This window comes from Artibeus jamaicensis, unplaced genomic scaffold, assembly GCF_021234435.1.
Source record: "Artibeus jamaicensis isolate MK-2021 breed Jamaican fruit bat unplaced genomic scaffold, CSHL_Jam_final contig_391, whole genome shotgun sequence".
Classification (NCBI taxonomy): domain Eukaryota; kingdom Metazoa; phylum Chordata; class Mammalia; order Chiroptera; family Phyllostomidae; genus Artibeus; species Artibeus jamaicensis.
Genome location: NW_026521814.1, coordinates 24,876,078 through 24,900,321, shown reverse-complemented (window position 1 = coordinate 24,900,321; position 24,244 = coordinate 24,876,078). Strand labels below are relative to the sequence as shown.

The following is a 24,244-nucleotide window of genomic DNA, read 5'->3' as shown; positions in this document are numbered from 1 at the left end:
GTGAAATTCTTTGAATCATGCCAACATTTGAAATTCAGGAGATTTTTTTTTTCTTAAAAATTCAGATATACAGCTTCTCCTGTAAGAAAGATTCCCTACAAGCCTGCCCACCCCACCGGGGCCTTTGAGTTCACAGCCCTGGATTTAGTGCCATTTAGTCTTTTCTAAATGAGTTTCTGCTAACGTGCAGACCACTGGGTGCTGGTGCTGAGCTTTAGAAGGTTCTGTCAGAATACTCACCTGAAACCCTATCAGCTCCATCTCACTCACTTTGCTTCCTTTGACCATAAAATCAAACTTCATTCTGTCCCTTTACACTCTTTTTTCCACAGTGGGAGAGGAAGCCTCAGGCTCAGGCATGACACATCTTGGAACCTCTCCACCCACCTTCCCCATAGTGACGCTCCGGTAAAGGACCTGAGTCAGAGGTACAGAAGTCATTGTACTGTGACTACTCAGAAGGAAGATACTGATGTTCCCATCCAGGAACTTAGATGTCTCATAAGTACTTAGAATTAGGAAAAAAGTGTCCCTTCCTTTGACTGGATGCAGCCCTGCACTGAGGTACCAATCCTTGGAATTAGAGCACTTCAGATTTCAGTCCTCAGTCCCTTGTCCCAACCAGTCACCCTTGTGCAGTGAACAAACTGAACAACTATCTCAGAGGCTCAAGGACCGATAGACCTTGTTAATCATGACTCTCTCATAGCATCCATGGTTCAGGTTATTTTTGTTGCTGTTTAGAAAGATGCCAATCTTAGTCCTGCATCAGTGTCCTTTTTCTTTAGGCAGGCTGAGCATCACTGTCCTTCCACTTACCAGACTACAATTCCTTTGCCCTTCACTTTGTTGCTGTTGTTCACCGTGTCTCCCAGGTTTTCTGACTACTACAGCTCATTTGGTCTTTAATGCTTCTGAATTCCTGTGGCATTCACGTTTAGCATTGCATTTCAACTGAGCACTTACGAGTTTCATATGCTTATCTTGTTTTTGCTGCCAATTTGGTATCTCCTTGAGGAGATTCTTCCCTAAATCGTTTTCATTGTGATGAACACAAGGTAAGAGCTCAGGAAATATTTCATATTGAATTGAGTGAAACAAGTATACAGCTCCAACACCTGAAAGAGTCTCTGAGGACTTCTGCCCTGGACATGATAGATTAGGAGGGATTAGGGGTGCCAGGTAAAATCCAAGAAGCCCCATTAAATTTGAATGTCAGACACACTTACACTATAAGTGAGTGACACATGTACTAAACTCTTCATTGTGAGTCTGTCACTCAAATTTAACTGAGAGTCTTGTTTTGATTTGCTAAATCCAGCAACCCTTTCAGGGATGGATTTACCCTCTTACTTCAAACAACTTTTTTTTAAAAAACCAGAAAAATATAGGAAACGATGGTTTTCAGACATCGGAGAACGGGCAGTGCAAGACAATGGCCCTTGAGAGACATGGAGAGATGAGACGATCTCTGCGATTGCCGCGGCTGATCTTCGGGAGAAGGTTTCCAGGCAGCGGCACAGAAGGAAGGGCCTCAGGGCCCAGCAGTCTCCCTGAGATGAGGAGGCAGAGGAGGGTTTGAGGGGCCAAAGGGCAGAGCACCAGAGAAGGAACTGTGCAGAGTGCCCCTTGATTCTTCAGCGGAGTACTGATGAGTGCGTGTGAGGCAAACCACCCAAAGTTGGCAGGGGTCGGGGGATGATGGAGAAGGTGAACATTAAAAATGAGCAAATGGAACAATTTCTGGAACTCACACAGAGGTAGGCATAGTTCATATTCCCAATAGCCAGAGTCAATAAAGTTTGTGATACGTGATGAAGACAGAAACAGTCAATTTGAACAAATAAGCAAGATCTAATTATTATGCTGCCTACAAGAAATCTACTTCAAATGTAAATAGATAAGTTAAAAGTAAAATATTAGGAAAAGAATGTACCATGAGAACACGAACCAAAGAAAGCTGAAGTGGCTATGTAAATACACAAAATAAATTTCAGAGCATAAAATATTAATCAATGAAACCAAAAGCGTGTTCTTTGAGAATATATGGAAATTGATAAACCAGTCAGATTGTACTAGAACAATGAGATAAGATAAAAAATATCAGCATTGTAACTGAGAGAGATGGTATTACTTTAGATCCTGCAGATATTAAAACAATAAAAATGGAATATTATGAACAACTTTATGCCTATAAATACAACAACTTAGATGAAATGGATAAATTCTTCAAATGATACAAACTGTCAAAGCTAACTCAAGAGAAAAATAGGTAACCAAAATAGCCTTATATCTAAAATAAATTGTAGTTTAAAATGTTCTCACTGAGAAAATATCTGGCAGAGATAGCTTCATTAGTAAATTCTTTCAAACATTTGAGGAAGAAGTAATGTCAATGCTATGAAATCTCTCTTAGGAAATTGAAGAAGAGGACATACTTTTCAACCCACCCAGAGACCAATATTAGTCTAATAATAAATTCAAACAGAAACATTACAAGAAAAGGAAGCTACAGACCAATATCTTTCAGGAAAATAAATGCTGAAAATCCCTTTAAAATAAAAGCAACTCAATTCTAATATGTGCCAAAGAATATGCATCCCAACAAAGTGGGCTTTATTCCAGGAATGCAAGACTAGTTTAATGTATAAAAATCAATGTAATTAATCATATTAACAGACTAAACAAGAAAAACATAAGGTCATATCAACAGATAGATATATTTAACAAAATCACACACTTATTTATGACTAAAGTTCTAAATTCAATTTACTAGCAATAGAGGTGAACTTCCTTAACCTAGTAAAGGGTATGTATGAAAGCCTTACAGCTAATATTACACTTAATGATGAGAGATTGAATACCTTCCTCCCAAGGTCAGGAGCAACGCAAGAACGTCCTCTCTCATTACTCCTACTCAACATTGCACTGGAAGTCCTAATTAGTGTAATAAGGCAAGAAAAAGAAATAAAAGGCATGCAGATTAGAAAGGAAGAAATAAAGTCTTTATTCCGATTATATGGCTGTGTATGTAGATATCACAAAGAATCTATAAAAATACTAGGAGAATTAATAGGGGAGTTTAGCAAGGTCACAAAATACAATGTCAATACATAAAAGTTAATTTCAATGAACGACTAGAATTTGAAGTTTTAAAATGCCTGTTATAATTGCACCATAAAGAGAGGTAACTTGGCATAAAACTACCAAAATTTGTAGGATTTATATACAAAACACAAATGAAAGAAATCAAAGAAAATGTAGACAAATGGAAAGATAAACCATACTGCCTCTTAATACTCCTTTTTTCATTTTCTTCAAGAAACACCATATTGTCATTCACGAAGCCTGGGTAGATAGAGGAGGTATGCAACAGAGTCAAACAAACAAACAAACAAACAAACAAAAACCAACTTGATATATATCATTAGAAATGGCTTATTAGACCCACTACTAGAAATTTTTCACTGACACCTGCTTGGGGACAAAATTTGTGCCCTGTTTATTTCTCTCTGTCCCATTCTTTCTCCCTCGTCAACTCCTTTTGTATCTTCTTCCTTCCTTCCTTCTTTTCTCTATCTGCTCCACTCTTCCAGCTTTTTTTTTAAATGGAGCCCTTCAGCTGTTTTTTTCACTTTCTCCTACCAACTCCAGTACCTTAACCAATACCTTTTTCTCAACAAAGAATTCTCTCCCTAAAAATATTTGAAAAACAAGAAAAGAGAGAAATTCAAATATATAATTATTTATACATATTAAATCATTATATCAATTTATATAGTTATATATAAACTTATAAATGTGAGATGTTATTATAATCACCAAACATAGTGACAAGGTTGGTGGGAATGAAGGGCTTGGGCAAGGCAAGTCACCAGAAAGAGCCATTTCCAGGACAGACTATGGTGACAAAGCTCTCTATCAGCTACTCCGTCTTGCAGTAAATATTTCTTTTTTTCTAATTTTTAATAAGTTCACTAACTTTTCAGACAGAGAGGAGAAGAGAGAGTGAAACATATTGATTTGTTGTTCTACTTATTTATGCATTCATTGGTTGCTTCTTGTACGTGTCCTGACCAGGGATCAAACCCACAACTTTGGCGTATGGGGTTGATGCTCCAACCAACTGAGCTACCTGGTTAGGTCAGTTGAACATCTGCTTTATGCAAGACACTGAGCTGAATACTGAAGAACAAAGAAAAATAGTATATAATCCTAACCCTTTATTCAGTTCAGAGAGTAGGAACAACATGAAAAATACCTAAAATAGAATAGGGCAGTTGAGGGCTATTTAACTGACCAGGAAACTAGAATTTTTTTGGAGGAGGCTGCAATTCAAATATCCTAGCCTGCTATCAAATCTTATTTTCTAATTTGTGACTCAGCAAAAACAATCATCTTATGTAAAATACAACAAGATGTTATAGAACCACATACTTTGCTAAATGTTTTGGAACCCATGTTGGCATCATGATATACTGAGGACTTTTAAATGCATGGCTAATTGTTCACGTGCTCCAAGGGAAGGCTGGAGAAGCAGAGCATTATATGAGTATGTAACATCTCTAACCAACCAATAGACTATATTGGTTAGCCTCTCTATTTTGGAATTCAAATTTATATTCTTAAACTTCTTCCATAGCTCACTGAGCAATTTATTGCTTTTCATTTTTAATTTTTTAAAGATTTTATTTATTTATGTTTAGAGGAGGGGGAAGGGAGGAGAAAGAAAGGGAGAGAAACATCAAAGTGTGGTTGCCTCTTGAGCACCCCCTACTGGGGACCTGGTCTGCAACCCAGTCATGTGCCCTGACTGGGAATCAAACCAACGATCCTTTGGTGAGCAGGCCAGCACTCAATCCATTGAGCCACACCAGCCAGGGCTACTGCTTTTCTTATATGAGAAGATAAGATTTTTTAGTAAAGCTGAATGGTTTCAAGCATCATTTCTGGAGTCAGACCATCCTGAATTTGAATCTGTGATCTGCCTCTTAATGTCTGATTAACATTGGCTAGGTCTTCTAGCCTCATTAAACCTATTATCTTGTCTGGCAACTGGAGGCAATGATACTTAATCTTATGGTGTGTTGTGAGGATTAGGTAAAGCAATGCATGCGAAGTTCAAGGCACCTTGTGCAGCGTGGAGTTAGAGCTGAAAAGTGCTGTAATAAGAAAGAATACTGCCCTGGCTGGTTTGGCTCAGTGGATTGAGCGCAGGCCTGTGAACCAGAGGATCGCAGTTTGATTCCCAATCAGGGCACATTGCCTGGGTTGCAGGCCAGTTCTCAGCAAGGGACCCACGAGAGGCAACCATATACTGATATTCTCTCTCTCTCTCTCCTTCTCTTCCCCTCTAAAGATAAATAAATAAATTTTTTTAAAATGCTGATTTGGAAGTTGTAATACTTCTGAGGTGTCAGTAGAGGGAGCACTGTCATTGGGAACTAGATTTCAGAAATGTTAACAGGATAGAAATTACAAAACCAACCCTCGTGGTACAAGGCATTGTCCCTATTTTGATGGAGCTTGAGGATCTGCACATGGATGAGATGGTAAGACCCACCCGAGACTGTTTTGTCCCAATAAGCCTTTCTGTACCACTCATTTGGTATTAGCATATGCTACCATGAAATTCAGTGCATCTTTCTGTATGTACACATTCTGTCTGTCCAGCATCCAGCTCCAACTCCCCCAACTTCCTCTGGACACTTAATAGAGGAAGCTTGGACAGGAAAGATAAGGTGCTATCACAAACATAAAAACCAACAAGCATTTACATTCTTTGTGGAAGAATTGGGAGAAGGTAGAGCTGGTTCACAACCAGCAGCAGGGAATGTGACATCCCCCTCTTCCTCTCTCACTGCCTCCCAAGTCAGCAGCTCTGCTTAGCAGAGTGGGAAAAGCACAGTCAGAAGAATTGACTTTGCATCCTCTCTGTCTGTGATTTGCAGGTATGGAACTGTCTACCTCACCTGAACTCTCTTCATCTCCATTCGAAATCCCTTCTATCTAATGAAGGAGGAGGGAAGATTAACCTAGGAACTTTCAAAGTTCCTCACAACTTGCTTATTATTATTCTATTTATAACAGTTCTTATTGAGCATTTCCCTTATCTCATTCCTTACATTTGATTTTTGCATCTTCTAGCAATTTCATGTGGGATATAATATCCCCATTTTTACAGAAAGTTTGGGACTTGGGTTAAGTAGCTTTAAAGTGATGAAATCAGAACTAGAATCTGTTTTTCTGCAAGTCCATAACCTGAGATTTCTGTCTTGAGACGAAGTAAAAAAAAAGGGGGGGGGAGTAGGATTCATAACTAAAGCCATTAATGGATAAATGGCAGGGGAATAAGGAATCTGTGGTGGCCTCTGAGTTCAGGAAACTTAAGAGGATTTCACTTCAGGATATTTTTTCTTTGTTTGGTTTTGCTTTGTATTTTTTCCCTCTCTTTTTCTCTGAGGGATTCCTGAAGTCAAGGCAGGCCTGTAGCTATGTAGACTTGGTTTTAAGAAGAAGAAGCAAAGCAGACAGAGAGATACCATTTCTTAGAAGCCTGGCTCAGTTCATGAAATGGGAAGGGAGACCAAGGTTTAAGGTGGACACTTGTACCGAGAAAAAAAGTGCTCATTTGGGTTGAGAGTTCCTCATGATACATCCCTCTGGGTAAACTGACTACAATAGGTAGGATATGGTGGACAGAGCGGAGATTTCGGAAGTATTGTCTGTGGATCCCTGGGGGTGGTCCCTAAGACCTTTACAGGGAGTCCGAGAAGTTATCATTATTTTTATAATAATACTGTTCTGCCTTTTTATTTTGTTGACATTGGCTATGAGAGTACCAAAGCAATGGTGGGTAATGATGGTGCCGTAGCATGAATTAAGGGGCTGGTGCCAAATTATCCTATAGTCATTTTATTCTTTAGCACCACAGACTTAAAACTTTTAAAACACCAGTTTGACGTAAGAATGTTTTCAATGGCTTTGCCTGATGTGGCTCAGTGTATTGAGCTCTGGTCTGCAAACCAAAGGGTGGCTGGTTCGATTCCCAGTCAGAGCACATGACTGGGTTGCAGACCAGGTCCCCAGTAGGGGATGCTCAAGAGGCAACCACATATTGATGTTTCCCTCTCTTTATTCCCCCTTCCCCTCTCTAAAACTAAAATGAATAAAATCTTTTTTTAAAGAATGTTTTCAATGATGTGTGAAAATTATTTTTATTAAATCTCAGACCTTGAGTACATCTCTCCTTAATACTCTATGCGATGAAACGGAAGTGAATTTGCTGGCGTATGATGATGGTCTCAAGGAGAACACGTGGGTGATTGAGTTGCCCACCTTACTGGCCACTTTTCTTTACAGAACACCATTTTTACTTGAAAGAGCAACTGACAAACTATGGTTATTCAGACGTGGGTATTTGAAAGACATTTTTCTGAAAATGAACAAAGTGAGACTCTCTCTTCAAGGAAAACAATTGGCATTGCCTCTTTCCAAGAATGAAATTGGAACTTGCAAGCAAAATTTAAATTTGGAGAACTTGTTTCTTCTCTATGAGCTTAACAGCTTCCCAATGCTTAAAATGCTTTTCTAATGAGATCACTGGTGATATGAACTAATGTGATTTTCTGATAATGTGTGATAATGTGTGTTGGCCTTTAAAGATCTGCCTAATTCAGCGGAGCAGCGTTTTCCAAGTGACCAAAGTATGATATTCGTGCGTGGCTGAAAGTTTCATTCCAAACACAAGATACGCCAGTGGATTTGGCGACAGTGCTGTATATATAGTGTGTTGACATGACTTCACATTCCACAGTGCGAATAACCCCCAAGGAACTACCGCTTGTGGAATTTTGCTGTGGCATCTAAGAAGGATAGCCACAGTATCCAAAAAGGCCATGGAGCTCCTCCCTTTTCCAATTACGTATCTGTGTGAATCCAGATTTTCTTCAAATACTTCAGCCAAAAGAGTATTTTGCAACAGATCAGAGGCAGAAGCAGATATAAGAATCCAGCTGCCTGCTTGCAAGAGATTGCAAAGATTAAAGAGATTTTCAAAGATGTAAATCACTAATTTTCTGTGTGATGGAAAATATACTTGTTTTTCGTACGAATTGTTTATTTTATCACATATGGTTTTATGATTGTCATTTTAAATGAAAAAATATTTTAATTTTCTCCTAAGATTTAATTTTTAATACAGTAAATAAAAATTCCATACAGAATAATAACATACCAAAGAAAACACTTCAGGTCTGTCAAAAATTATTAAAAGTGTAAAGGTGCCATGAGATCAAACGGTTCGAGAACTGCAGGGGGAGTCCCCAGGTGAGGCTCTTAAGGAAAAAGGGAGCAAGCTCTCTGCTTCGTACAGCAGACACTTAACAGTGGAATACAATGGTGACAAAGAGGTGCAAAACCAGCGTGACTAACAACGAGGCAGGAAGTGAAAAGTGCTAAATGAGTGGGCTGGATCGCGCTGTCCAATAGGATAGCCCCTAGCCCCATGGGGCTGTGGTCCCAACTGAGGTGTCCTGAAAGTGCCAAATGTGCACCAGACGTCAGAGCTTTAGTAAGAAATAAGGAGTGAAAGTATCACAGTAATTACGTATATTGATTATATGCCGAAATGTCAATATTCTGTATGTATTGGGTTATTTATAACACTAAAATTAATTCCACCTTGCCCTTGTTCAGTGTGGTGACTAGAACACCTAAACACATGTGGCATGTATTTTCTTTCTTTTTGAACAGTGCCAGTTTGGATGGGAAGTGTGATGAAAACTCGGAGCAGGGAAGAGTTGCTGGGGGCGGGGGGGGGGGCAGGGGGCAGTCATCGGTGAAATCTTCCCTGAGAAACATGGTTTCAACAAGGAGGCAAATTAGAGGATGAAACTGCAGATGAAGGAAACGCTGGTACTGAACTAGGAGAGGTTAATAATCTAGGAAGCAGAGAAGGCTGGTCTGCATGGGGTCAGGGGCTCCTGTAGGGGACAGAAGTGTCCTGGGTCGCTAGGAACCAAATTGTACAGAACTTGGAGTGCCAAGAATTGGTCTTTTTTCTATAGACAGTGACTGCTTCCCGAAAGAAAACCAGACTTTTCCACGCAGGTAATGGAACGGTCTGAATTAGGTATTTTCTTCACATGGGGACACAGCAACCTAAGCTCCTGGAAAACACCCAGAGTGCAAGCCGCCAGGACCAAGCCTACCTGGCCAGAGTGTGCCTTTGGGGTTGATGAACTTATTATTCTCAGGGAAGAAAAGCACCTGATAGTAATGTCCCCTGGCAGAGGAGGAGAATCCAGAGGCATGGTGACAGGTCGGGGTGAGTCATGAAACAGTCCTTCCTTCATGTACCATTGCTCTGGGTGGCTGTGGAAGCAGACTGAGCTATTCTGTCTGCCTCTTTCAGTCCATCTTCCTTTATTTTTGTCTCTATTTTTATGAACATTTATGGAACTCTTGCTGTGTGTCAGGGGTTTAACTGTCTGGTTCTGAGGAGATGAAATGAAAGACCACTAAGGAGGCAGTTGAAACACCTGGGCTCTTATCCAGGCTCAGCAGCCAACTCATTGAGAAACTCCGGTCACCTCTCTGGGCCTCAGTCTCTTGAGATCTGGAGGAGGAGTGAGAACCAGACGACACCAAGGCTCTCTTGCTCTGTGATTCCAGAACAGGCGCGAATCGCAGAGGGAAAAGGGCATATACCACAGCAACCAGGCACGAGGCCCCTGGGGTGGGCAGGAGGATGCGGGGCCAGCGGGGCAGGTTTCAGTAGCCTGCACAGGAGCTGGCCCTTGACTTTGGGTGAGGCTGTCCTCTTCCCAGGGAGCAGACCCTGCTGGACTGGAGCAAGGTGGCGTTGATGAATGAGTTTGGTACTTTGATCCTGGCTACCCATCCCCTTCCATCCCAGGAGCTGGCTCCAGGGTGAGTGGAGCCTGGAAGGAAGAAGCCAGGACGCCAGGAATTTAGCTCCAGGTAAGTCACCCTGCACGGGGTCTTGGACTGGCTGAGGAAACCACTGAAGAAAATGAGAGTGTGTAGCCCCCGCACACCCTCCCACCTCCTCACCAGACACCTGCAGTGGCAGGTGACTGATGGGGAGGAAAGGAGAGGGGTGCCCTGTAAAAGGGCTTCACCACGACTCTTTCTGCTTTTTAGCATTTCTAGAACAGAGAGTGGGTGGGAACCGACCCAAGTAAAGTCCCATAGACGCTAACACTGACGCACAGGAAAGCCTCAAGTGGGAGGAGAAATGCAAATCCCCTATTGAGGACGGTGTCAGCGCCTTTGCCCCAGTGACAGTGAAGGGTGATTCTGGCTTTGGACTTGAGCACAGCTGGGACCTGGGCTGAGGGAGCCAGGTAAGTGAGCAGACCACAACTTCGTGTTTCTTCATTAGAGAAGCACAGGCCAGGAAATGCTCACTCGAGGGGCTGCTGAGGCTTTGCTGTTTACTTGGTGTTTTGACAGTTACTTCATTTTAACTTGTTTGAGGATGAGTGATTTTAAAACGAGGTGTCCGACTCCATGATTTAAAGATGTGCTGCTGTGGAGGTCTCTCGGGCGGAGACTCCGGCCGGTCTCCGCGGAATCTGAACAGTGGGTGGGACAGTTGTGGCTGATACGGAGGTGTGTCCTCGCCAGGTGCTGAGAGTGAGACCCTCTTCACTTGCTTAGCCAGCCTCTGTGAGCTACAATGTCTTGCATTAGATTGCATATCTGGGTTTCAGAAAAAAAAAAGCCCACCGCTGAGATAATCAGTGATTGTGGCTTTGATGAGAGCAAGTGATATTTTAGGGCAGCTCATCTGCTTTGCAAGCTCTGGGTCACAGAGCCAACAAGGCACAATTAGCTCCCTGATAATGGAACAAAATGCCCCTTTATATAGATCTTCTAGGGTCAGGCATTCAAAGACACTCGGTTTTCAGAAGAAATGTTCCATAGTTTCGGTGGGATGGAGGAACCAGCTCTTTGGAGAGTGAAAGCGAAGAAAGGTGTTGAAGAATGTCTGGAGGTTTCCCAGAGGTGGCAGCAGAGAAGGCTGCCCTGCGAATATGTACCTTATCCTTCCCTTTTCCAGCGCTGAGTTCAGCCCTCTGGAAGGTGGACTGAGGTTCTAAGAGTGATCTCTGAGGTTCTAACTTTAGGATAAATTCAGTTCAGTTAATGCTTTGTTAGAAAACAGATTCAAATCATAGCAGATTTAACAATGGTACCAATTACAGTTGTAATGCTGTTTCCTGCTCATGTTCTCTCTCGTCATTGACTAGACTAAATTGGTGGGATGTAGCAGGACGATGTTGATAGTAGCATGAGAGTAAACATTCCAGGTCTGTGTGGGGCACATACATGCCCAGTGTCTGGAAGGAGAGATGTCTGGTGTCAGGAGACCTCTGGTCAGTTCATAAAGCTGTGCGTCTTGGGCAGCATTCATTTCTCACCCTCAGATGTTTTTCATGTTTAAAGTTGGGGTAAGACCTGCCCTGTTCACAACATTAGGAGGGCCACTCCTTTATTTAACAAGCACTGTAGCTGGGCACTTACAGTATGCCTAGACTTGTCATGTGTAAAAGTCTTCATAAATATAAAGTTATATACAAATGAAATCTTGTTTTTTCCCAGTTGCTTTTTTTAAAGCAAAACATTGGCAATAATTCTCTTCTACACATTTAAATCAGGAAAAGGTGCCACAAAATGGTTTCATTTGAAACTTGAAAAAATATATATGAAATACATTAAATTAATTATAAATGTTCTTCAAGCAAAAGTAAACTTTAACTTACCTACAAGATAGATAGTAATACGATGGTGATTAATCCTATAAAACTTTTTCCTTTAATCTAGAATTGCTAACAAAATAATAAAAATTTGGCTTTTGAAACAGTAAAATACTGTAACTTCAAGGAGACCTCATATTAATTTCCCTGGGTTAGGAAATATGTCTAAAGCTTCTAAATTGGCCAGAGTAGGGTTATGTGGGGGAAACACATAACTTTTGTTTTATGACAGGTTGTCAAATGTGCATCAAGTGTGGTTTCGTCTTCAAGTAACTTGAGGGTTTAACCAGAGTACACCAGACCAGAGACCAATTAAAAGTAAATGTCAAAAGCTTTACCCAGCCACAGTGGATCAGCACAGAGATAAATGAAAATATCCACTGGTTCATAGATGTTTTGAACTGAAAGAATTACAAAAATATGTGCATGCAACTCTTCATGAAGCCAAGATGGAATTAGACCAGGAGTCTAGAAACATAAGGCTCAATCTAGAAGTCAGACAAATCTGAAATGAAGACAAAAGAATTGGGCAATTGCATATAAAAGAAGCTTTTATTGGGTATTCTTCACATAAAAAGCCTTAAGAGGGTCCTAGAAGGCATAATTGAACATGCTATTTGCCTTTAAGTTGCTTAAAGTCTACTAATATAGAGGGAGCAAGGGATAGGGAAGGAACTTGTTGAGAAGACAGGTTGGTGTAGGCAGATGGAGGCGGGGCAGGGAGTGGGGTGTTGAGGGGGGTGGAAGCTTCCTGGAGAAGGTCAGACAGGAGTTTCTGTTAGAGCAAAGAGGAGGTGGTTTGGGGCCAGAGGGAGAATCCTGTTCCCTTCGCTTGGGATGAATTACAGAAAAGTTTATAATTGCTTTACCTTTGAATTGAAAGCATCTTCTCTTTTACTTGACTGGCTCTAAAAGATAAATAATTTTTCTTCCGTTAGTTAACAGACAACATTGTCTTTATTGAAATCTAAGAATAGAATTATACGTACCACAGTCATTAGCATTATTTTTTAACTCTAATTCTGCCCCCCTTTTTTATAGCATGTCTCAGTGGAATCAAGTCCAACAGTTAGAAATCAAATTTCTGGAGCAAGTAGATCAATTCTATGATGACAACTTTCCTATGGAAATCCGACATCTGCTGGCCCAGTGGATTGAAAATCAGGACTGGTGAGATCAAACATTATTGTATTTCTCCTGGAGGTTGATTCACAAACGCTTTTTATATTCCACCAGTGTGGATTTATTTTATGGTTTGCTTTTCACTCAATAGGTGCATTCTCTTCAGATAGACCAACTTTTTCAAAGTTTTGGAATACTTTTTCAAAGGAGAAAAATCATTGTTCTTTCCAGTTTCATCCACTATAGATGAAAACTTAGTGGTGGTAATGCTTTGTTTTTCTGAGTGAAAACTCCAATAATTTTCTAAATATTAAAAAGCCATGAGGTAAATCTATTGTTAACATCAATTCTCTATCACAGAATGAATGTAAATGAATATATTTTTCTCAGCATATTTTACAAACATTCTTTAAAGCTCTACTTACCTTGTGCCACTTAATTTTTTTATTTTTGCTTTACACTGTTGTCTGATTTTTTTTATTATAGTAACACATAAAATGTATCATTTTAACTATTTCTGGGATATAGTTTAATGGCATCAAGTATATTCACGTTGTGTACCTTCATCACCACCATCCATCTCCAGAACTTTTCTGTCCTTTTGAACTGAAACTTTGTACTCATTACACAGTAAATCCTTGTTCTCTGCACCCCAGCCCCTGGCAACCACCATTCTGTTTAATGTCTCTGTAAATGTCACTACTTTAGGTATCTCATGTAAGCCCACAATGTATGTCCTTTTGTGACCAACTGATTTCCTTTAGCACATTTCTTCATGATTTATTCATATACCATGTATTCAAATGTCCTTACTTTTTAAGGTTGAATAATTTTCTATGTCACATGTTGTTTATGGAGATAGCTCCATCTGTCAATAGACATTGGAGATATCTCTACCTTAGGGCTATTGTGAATTAAGCTGCTATGAACATTGGTCTGCAAGTATCTGTTCAAGTCACTGCTTTTGGTTCTTTGGGGTATTCATCCAGAAGAAGAATTGCTGTGTGTGATCCTATATTTATCTCTAGAGGATTCTTCATCTTGTTTTCCATAGTGGCTGCACCATTTTACATTCCCCCAGCCATGCAAAAGGGACCCATTTTCTGCATATGTTCACCAATGCTTATTTTGTGTTTTCCATAATCACATCCTATTATATATGAGGTAGTGATGCCTTGTGTTTTGATTTGCACTTCCCTAATGATTAGTGATGTTGAGTGTCTTTTCCTGTATACAATCTAATTTTTAAAAATCTTTAAGTGCTTATCACCATGGAATAAATTTATCACTTTAAAATTAGTATGGTAGCAAGGTAGACATTTTACTTCGTTGTTTCCTGCTGTGTGATAACACTTGTTTTTTAGGGAGGCGGCTTCTAACCATGAAACCATGGCAACAATTCTCCTTCAGAACTTGTTAGGACAACTGGATGACCAGTTAGGTCGAGTCTCCAAAGAGAAAAACTTGCTCTTGATTCACAATCTGAAAAGAATTAGGAAAGTCCTTCAGGTGAGAATGCATTCTACTTTTTCCAAGTATTTGGGTTTTTAAGTCCTAAATTCATTTTAAAAAGTCAAATATGTACTTCTATGTTATTTTCAAACCAGATTTAATAGGATAAAGTCTGAATTCTCTTACCATTTTAAATTGTGTTCAATTTTATTTCAGGACTCAATGTTTGTTTTTTTATGAAATTTTGAATCTAAAATGCACTGTTAGTAGAGAGGGCATGTGTGATTTACATGTGACTACCTGGTGACCAAATTTGACGTTGCCGGCACAGGGATTTGAAAGACACGGCTAACCCCCAGTCCTCCCTCGCCTTTGTCTCTTGTGTTACAATGTCAAGTTAGTGTTGTTTTCATGCATACATGGAGGCGCCATGGTCGCATGTGATTTCCAGATTTGGTGCAAATCTCTAGCCTCCCGTTCCAAAGATTCACACAAGCAAAACCATCGCTGTGTTCCTGAAGCACCTGAACAAGTTATCCATGCATTTACTGTATTCTACATTAGTGTTATTTCTGTGTTTGTCTTTTCCCTCAAACTGTGAGTTCCTTGAAGCAGAGACATTAATATTCAGTTTGGAATTCCCAGCATCCACCACAAAGCTGAACTTACAGTAGATGTGTAATATTTATTGACTAAAGGATGAATGAATGGATGAAGTGAGTCAGGGATCTAAATAATTAAGGGGGCCAATAGTAAGCTAACCCAGAGGTGCTAACACAACAAACTCTGAACAGGAACATCTGTAATGTTTACTGGGTGCCTATACAATGTATTGGATAACAGGAAAAGTGCATGCGCCATTTCTCAGTGAGGCATTCTTAGTATCCCAAACTACACTGAATATATTTTTAGAAAAATTTGCCTAGACTATAAAAGAAATGTGTTTGAAGTTTCTGGCATTTGTGAAAGGGACATATAGATCTATAGATCGTTTTTTCTTATTATGGCTCGAATTGCACTGAGCCAACTTTGCCCTTGTAACTCCCTACACATTTATGAGATACTTCAGCACGGGCTAGAAAAATAGCTTGTTGCCAACAAAACAGGATCTTTCACAGCATGAAGCAAACAATCTGCTTTGGAGATGAGACATTTAACCTTGACTTCATTAGCTTAATGCCCTCATCAATAAACCTGAACGGCTTCCTACAAGAAAAAGGTGGCCCCTGCCTGCTTTTGTGTGGCCCATAACTGAGAATGGGTTTCACATTTTAAAGTGATTGAAAAAATAAAAATAAATCAGCAAACAAATATGATAAAAACACATTTGTAACACAAGAACGATGTGAAGTTGAACTGTCTCTGCTGTGGCGGAACGCAGCCATGCTCCTTTCGTGACACACCGCCCAGCGCTGCTGCTGCACTCCAGCCACAGAGCTGAGTAGTTGTAACAGAGACTGTATGGCCCCCAAAGCCTAAAGTAAAATCGTGTGTGTGTGTGTGTGTGTGTGTGTGTGTGTGTGTGTGTGTGTGTGAAATTCATCTTTCCCTTTAGAGGGAACTCTGCTGACTTCTGGCCCAGAGGCATACTTTGCTAGAGGAGCAAAGATGGGGGAAATGGGTGATGCATGGTTTTTGAAAATTCTGACTCTCAAAGATGCGTCCTTGGGAAAATCACTTAAACTTTCTAAAATCCCATATCCTTCTATGGCAATGAGAATGATTATTACTTATGTTCTGAAATTATAAGGAAGATTGGGGCTTTTATTACAGCAAGAAAAAAATTGGCTTTCAATAAATGATTTGTGCTGTTAGGGGAAATAGCAGGACCTTCTTAGTATAGATCAGGGATTAGGTGTATAGCCCGTCCTTTTTTGTGGGTGGGTATCAGGGATTTTGGGAACCCACAGTAACTCCCAGTCGCATTTCAGCTCAAGGACAAACTCTTCTGAGTATGTCACTGGCCTTTGGCATCTTGCCTGTGTAGACTCTTCCTAAAAACCTACTTCAAGCTGCTCAACATCCCTGCCACAGAAAAATAGATATACAAATAGATCTACTCCTTGTTCCCAAAGCTCACTCTTGAATGACTCTGACTTTGTCCACAATCGTCGCGTGTCCAGGAATGCTCTGCTGTCCCTCTTCCTCAATTCCAGTTCCCGTGCATCCCCAGGTGAACTGTGGAGGTCCCTGTGCAGCAAGGAAACCTTCAGCTGCAAGTCGGCCTTATTCTCAGCCTTCCGGGAGCACTGGTTGCAGCACCTCCTGATAAGCAGCACCTCATCTGTGCTGGCTGTGTCTAAGCAGGTCACAGGCCTTTGACGGTAAAAGCCTGACCTCCTTTTGTGACCTTCCTCCTCCCTCTTATACTCGGGATGGTTCTACTACAAACTGGGAACTCAAAACATAATGTGGTTAGTTAAGATCTTTTGAATGGACAGAAACACTTGTTTCTTGTGCTTCTACACATTTCATTTTATTTATTTTGATAAATATAAATAAAATTTATGTATTTATCTTAATTCCAAACTCAGTAGAAAATAGTAATAAAGAACATCACCAACTATGGTTTTACACCTAAACAAACCTGAATTTTATATTTCCTGTTAATCTAGCATATTCCCATGGGTTTTCTTTTCTTTCTGATAAGACAAGTCTTTTTAATAAAATACTAGACCATGTCCCTCACCCAAAAAAAAGGAGAAAAAAAATCTATCAAAAGATTATTGACACTGTGTTTATCTGGTCTAAGCATTTTCATTCTCTGGAATGGAAAATACAATTTATTCTCACTATTAAAGCAAAAAAAAAGCATAGTGCCAGAGAAACTAAGCAGGTATAAGGTACATTTATTTTAGTTCTTTATAGAGCAACTGGTCTCCAATTTCAATATTTAAATTTACTGTTTTATATCACATCTTTTTCTCATAAGAATTGAGAATGGCTTTTATAAAAGACAAACAAAACCACTGAACCAATAGTAGAAGCAAGCTCCAAGATGGGAAGCTATGAGCACTGAAGTCCAGATAGCCTCAGCCCCTTTGAGGGGAGGTGGCCTGAGGTCAAGGCCAGGAGCAAGGACTGCACGTTGAATCCTAGTTCTGTGACTTACTTTCTGCTTGTCACAGGGCAAGCTATTTATACTGTCAGGCCTAAAGCACATGGTAAGGGCTATGTTAGGATTTTCTAAAAATAAATTACCTGCTCCATATATTTCATGAATGCTTTGACCTATTCTTGGACATTTTTAAAATACCAATAGACATTATTTTTTACAACAATTTTAGTTTTATAGAAAAATTGAGCAGAAAATACAGAAAGTTATCATATGATTTTTTTCCCACACCCCTCTCCACACTTTCCCCAATTATTACCACGTTGCATTGGTATAATACATTTGTTACAATTGATGAGCTTATTGGGATACGTGACAATAGTCCTCAGTTTCACTTTCTGTGGTTTCAGTTAGCTGAAGTGAACTGAAAATATTGCATAGAAAATTCCAGAAATAAACAATTTGTAAGTTTTAAACTGTGTGCCTGCTACACTGAGTAGATAGTGAAACCTCACGCATCTAGCTCCCACCTGCTCTGGATGTGAATCACCCTTGTCCAGTGTCCCTATGCCGAGTATACTGTCCACCCTTCAGCCGCCTTGGTTACAAGATCCAGCTCTACTGTCACAGTATCAGAGCGCTTGTGTTCTTGTGATGTTGTTTTACTCTGCAGTGGCCCTGACCCACAGGAGTAGTGATGGTGGCAATTCGAGTATGGCAAAGAGAAGCCATGAAGTGCTTCCTCCCAGTGAAAAGTTGAGTATAGCACTGTAAGGTATTTTGAGTGCGAAAGAGAAATCACCTTCACTTAATTTATTACAGTATATCGTTATCATTGTCCTATGTTATTATTAGTTATTGCTGTTGATCTCTTCCTGTGGCTAATTTATTAATTAGACATTATCCTAGGTACGTATGGACAGAAAGAAAAGCGTAAGTACAAACATCACTGAGTTACGGTGATTCAACTTAGGATTTTTTTTTTGACTGAGGATATGCATTCACCAGAAACATACTTTGAATTTTGTAGTTTGATCTTTTCCTGGGCAAGCAGTGTGCAGTACAAGACCGTCTTGTGATGCTGGGCAGGGGCAGTGCGCTGTAGCTCCCAGTCAGCTACGCAATCATGAGTGAGGGTAAGCCACCAATGCCCTGCGGTGTGTTCATTGTGTTACGAGACTTTGCCAAATGTAAGCCAATATAAGTGTTCTGGGCACATTTAAGGTAGGCTAGACTAAGTTATGGTGATCGGTAGGTTAGGCGTATATATGCATTCTTGACTTATTTTCATCTGATGGTTGTATATGTAGGATTCAGTCCTTTCTGTGATTTCAGGCATCCAGCAGGGGTCTTGGAACATTCTGCTCACAGACAAGTGGGGACGACTGTATTACAATTTGTTTATGCCTTTTTGGCAATTATGAATAAACCTGCCATTAACACTTACGTGCAGATCTTTGTGTGGACATGAGTTTATAACCCACTTCTGTAAGTGCCTAAGACCTTGATTGCTAGATCTTTGTTCTTGGACTTCCTATCACAAACCTCTTTTTTCTTATTCACCTTCCTCTCTGTCTCTCCATCTGTTTGGGCTGCTATAACAAAAATATAATTTATGGGTGGATTTTAAACAACAAACGCTTGTTTTTCACAGTTCTGGATGCTGGGAAATCCAAAATTTGATGTCTGAGTTAGTTTCCTGGCTCATAGATGGCAGTCTTTTCACTGTAATCTCATGTGGTAGAAGGATGGAGCCGGAAAGCTACCTGGGGCCTCATGATGAAGATGTGACCCCCTTCCATGAGGCCTCTGCCCTCGTGGCCCTCATACCCCCTTCACTTCCCAGAAGCTCTATCTCCTACTACCATTAACATTAGCATTTGGGGAGACACAAATGTACAGTCTATAACAACTCTTCTGTTTGTCTTTCTCCCTCCCAGAAAAAAGACTTTTCAAAAAATGGGTGCATATTCATAACAAAAGTTGAAGCGATACATAAAAATGCAAAAACAAAGAAATAATCCAAAATCTGCCAAGATAAAATCACCTATACATATACCATATGCAGCTAGAAGGTTGGAGTGGAGGCTGCTCTTGACATTATACCTAGTAGCTACCAGCATCTCTGAAGCCTCCCTATTTCACACTATCTCCACCCAGAGTCACTGCTAATCTAAAGTTTGCCTTTATCAGTCTCTCCCTTTTTGTTACAGTTTTACCACATATATTGGGATCCCTAGAAAATATAGGTTTGCAAGTTACTGAACCTCACATAAATGAAATTACGGTATGTTTATTCTTCACAACTTTCTTCATTCAGCATAGTTTCTGAGATTCACCCATGTAGATGTGTGTAGCAGTCATTTATTCATTTTCGCTGCTACAGAATATTCCATTGTGTAAATGTACCACAGTTTATCCATGTTACGGTTGATGGGTGCTTGGATTGTGTCCAGTATTTCTTTGGTGTTTCAAACACTGTTGGTCTGAATAGTCTTGTGTGTGCTCTCTGGTGCACATGTGCATGAAATCTCTAGGATCTGTACCTAGGACTGGAATTGCTGAATCATGGAGTCTGTGCATCTTTAATTGTGCCAGATGATGCCAAACTGTTTCCCGAAACGGTTACGCTGGTTTGCAGGCTCCCAGTACAGTCAGCACTCTGGTTCCACACCCTCGTCCCACAGGCGCTGTGATCCTGCGTCATGCACCTATCGGGGGGGTGCATCCATCTTATTTCTTCAGTTTAATTCTTTAGGTTTTCCTGATTTCTTTAGTCAAGTGCTTACTTCATTTACTTTCCGCTTTTTTTCTTACAAATGACCGTAACTATAAATTTTTCAGAGGCACTTTATATATTTTAATATATAGTGTTCTCATTGTTCGTGTCTAAATAGTCCACAATTCAAGTTTTGACTTCTATTTCTAGCTAGGTAAACTTAAAAACAATTTTACAAAAATACAGAGAAATTCTAGCCTTGACCAGTATGGCCCAGTTGGTTGGGTGTTGTCCCCCAAAGTGAAAGGTCGCTGGTTCAATCCCCGGTCAGGGCACATGCCTGGGTTGTGGGTTTGGTCTTCCAGTTACGGTGCCTATGAGAAGCACCTGATCAATGTTTCTCTCCCTTATCCTCTTCTAAAAATAAATAAATACAATCTTAAAAAAATACCAAAAATTCTACAGAAAATATAATAGATGTTTAAATACAAATAAGCTCAGCACAAATTAAGAGGAATTTTTACAGTCGAAAAAAATTTAACTATAAAACAGAACTGTACATAGGAGCTGACATGGAGACTATCTTACATTCTTAGATTCTAGAAATATAGGTCCCAAGCATGATAAATAAAAAAGGAACTACAAAGAGAAAGAAAATATCCTAAAAGAAGCACAAGAGAACAAGTATATTTCCTACACAAAAATGAGAGATAAACTGAAAGCCAAATTTAAAACAGTAAACACTAGAGAAGACTAGAATGATTTCACAGAACTGGCATACAATAACCATCAACACAATTCTGTGCACAGCTAAACGATTAGACAAAGGTGAAGGCTCCCCATAAAGACACCCTCATGGCAGGAACTACTACAGGAAATTAAACACATCTTAAACACGCATGGTGAACTTTCAGGAGAACTAATACATCAAGTGACAATTGAGTGCATAAAAAATTAAGAGCATCGGGGAGGATAGGGGTATGAGGAGATTGAGCACAAAGGAAAAATAAAAGAGAAAAAACTCATGAACATGGGCAACAGTGTGGTCATTGCCATGGTGAGGGAGGTGTAGTGGAGGGAGGTATTAGGGGGGAATATATGGTGATGGGCAGAGGCTTGACTTGGCTATTGTGTGTAAGCACACAATACAGCGTACAGATGATGTGTGGCAGAACTGTGCATCTGAAACCTGTACAGTTTTGTTAAAGTGTCATCCCAATAAATTTTTAAAAAGGGAAAAATTAGAAACTAAAAATAAAAAACAAATTAAGACAGCCTAAAAAAATTGAAAGCACAAAATAAGATAGAAAAATTCAAATAATATATATTACATGGACAAATCAGCAGGTATAAGACAAATTGTGGTTTTTACAAGGATGCACTTAAAACATGAAATAAAAAGGTGGAGATTAAAGAGGTGAGTGAGCTCGAGCTGTCTTGTAAAGAAGCTTGTTGCTGAGGAATCTGAGTGAGATGGGAAGCCACTGAGAAATATGAGCCAGGGCGTGAACTGACTTGTTTTAAAAAGCTCACTTTGACTGACAAATGAATGTTTGTTAGCCAAGAAGGAATCAGGGAGATGTGTTAGAAAGTTTCATTGATTTTTGAGAGCAGCACATTGGCGTCTTTTTCTATTACTGTAGATTTATCACCTCTCCTAAACTTCTAGAAATTTTTGCTTTGCGTATTTGTTCCTATGTTGTGAGGAGCATAGATACAAGATAATACTGGTGACTTAAGCTTTTAAAAGATCAATATAAAACATCCTTCTTTAACCCACTTACTATTTTTTCCTTTTGAAATTTTATTTTATGACTTTTTTTGTTACCATTTACTAACTGGCAAGTGAATCCATCTCTATTTTCATACTTTCTGTGTCACTTTGTATTATGACTTTTATAAATAAATACAGTAAATCTTCTTATTTAGTGAACAAATATTTAATGAGTTCTTACTATGTTATCAAGTTTCAAACACTAAGAATAAAATTGGAGAAGTCATGAAGCTTACAATCTAAAGAACTTGCATCTCCTAGTTTTTTTTTTTAATTTACAGAAACTTCTATGGCTTCTATTCAAAAAAATAGTGTTGGGGAAGTAAGGATAAACAGGCATCCGCAAAGTTGGCTGATAACAGAGAAAAAAATCTCCATTAGTTAAAGGATGTTTTCAGGGTTTTGGTGTTAACCAACCAGGGCAATGACTCTATTAGTGAGAATTTTAAAATCGGTGAATGAAGGGGCATGTGCAAGGGTGACTAGCCTACACCTCGTACGTTCTGTCCTCTGCACTGTGATGGTCTGTTTCTCAGAGGTCTTTTGGGTTTGCCTGAACAAAAATACATGTTGAAGCTGAAAGATTCTCAAGGTGAACAAGTGGTGGGTTCCTTTTTGCCTACTCTGTAAAAATCCTATTGTTGGTTCTGATTATTGGGTGAAGTAAGATTTTTAACATAATTTGGAGAATTCAAAACACATTTTTGCAATACCAGTTGGAAGGGGGGGTTGCTTTAACCGCAGAGCTGCTCTGAATCTGCCCTTTTCCTCCAACCCATGCTACTTTCGGAGTTCACTCTTCTTTCTCCCCCTCTGTGCACCACACACAATGAAGAGTGAAGGGGTCCCTCAGTCTGGGACCCAGTGTCGCAGCTTTAGGTTAACTCTGAAAGAGCTGAATGAAGGGTTCAATCCGTCAGGTCATTTTGCTGCGTACGTGTGGCAGCCCGTTTGTCATTCACTCCAGTTATTTCCACAAGTCCCCACATACCTCCAGAACCTCTTTTCCCCTGAGATAACTACCTGATGCCAATATCATAATGCTCATATTGCATAGGCTCAGAGACCTGCATAGTGTGTCATTTAAGATGAAATGGGAATTAGTTGTCACAAGTTTGTTTGCTGCACAGTTTGGGATAGCCAGCAGAAGGTGGGTGGGGAACAGGGCAGTTTCTTGTCTACAGTACGTGACACAAGCTGATCATACAGTACTTCCAGCATGATCGACTCAGGACCTTGCCCACCTGAAACTGCATTTGTGAACCATTTTGTGCATATTCCTCTAAGCCGTTACTGTATTCAACCCTGCCTCACTCCATGTTAAGTCTTCTCTAACAGTTTATTACTTAAGCCTATGATGATTAGTCCATTCCCTGAATTCTGATTCTCATTGAAGTATATGGCAGAGTCTAGTAGACTTCCAGCATCCTGTTACTAGAATCATCTTTTTTTTGATAAAAGAAAAATAGCGTCCTCTCTCCCAGCTGCTGAGTGGCTGCTGGGTGCACATGAGATACTAAAGTGACGCAAGAACTATGCTGGTGCCTAAAACATGACAAGACGCTCTGTGTCTCTATGGACTCAAGAACTTGTCGATTTTCTATCATTTAATCTGTGATCTTCATCTCAGTAGACAAATACAGGAATAACAAAATAAACAAAGTACCATATCCAACTTTTTTAAAAAGCCAGCTGCTTTTCGTACTTAACAGTTTTTCATAGCTTACCTCATCTGTGTCAGGATTTATTTTGGAATAAAATGAATATCTCATTGGCTCTCTGTAGCTCAGCATTCTTCAATTCCCATCTCCTCCTTTAGATTCTTATATTTCTTTCTTTGGACAACAAAATGCCTTTCCAGAGAATGAAATAGTGATAGAGAGAGACAGAGAGAGAGACTTCATGGCAGCAACATAGAGGATAGTATGGTGGAGATGAGAACTGAGGCATGGAGGCCTGTTTGAACGTAACTGCAGCAGATTAAAGGAAAGAAAATAGGATACTGAACTAGGTGATGGCAATAGAGATGAAAAAAGGGCTGGGTTGAGAGATAATTTTGTAAAAGAATTGACATGTAAATGAATGAGTAGATAATGAAATGTATGAGAGAGAGAGAAATGAGAGGTGATGGTTTTAGTTTGTATTATTGCATGGATATTAATGCTTAATGAAGATTCAGTCTGTAGAGGAAAGTGAGATAACAAGATGAGTTTGATAAATTCTAAATAGAGTGTAGAAGAAAGTTAATGGAAAGTTACTGGGACTAACACACTGGCCTGTCTCCTCCACAAGGCTGTGAGTTCCTTGGGCACATTCATCTTTGCATCCCCAGCATG

The 24,244-nt window shown here is 39.8% G+C and overlaps 1 protein-coding gene across 2 annotated transcripts in view; it reads left to right on the top strand.

The window, feature by feature from the left end:
* Positions 1-10,279: 10,279 nt before the first annotated feature.
* The window catches only part of STAT4 (signal transducer and activator of transcription 4), a 98,842-nt gene continuing 84,877 nt past the window's right edge, over positions 10,280-24,244 (top strand). Inside the window, exons 1-3 of one of the 2 annotated variants that reach the window (XM_037162946.2) lie at positions 10,280-10,370; positions 12,828-12,956; positions 14,273-14,417. In XM_037162946.2, coding sequence (XP_037018841.1) covers positions 12,829-12,956; positions 14,273-14,417 — 273 coding nt within the window. In that variant the 5' untranslated portion in view covers positions 10,280-10,370; position 12,828. Of the gene's footprint in view, positions 10,371-12,827; positions 12,957-14,272; positions 14,418-24,244 lie in introns of those variants that run through there. The other variant, XM_037162947.2, reaches the window with a different exon arrangement.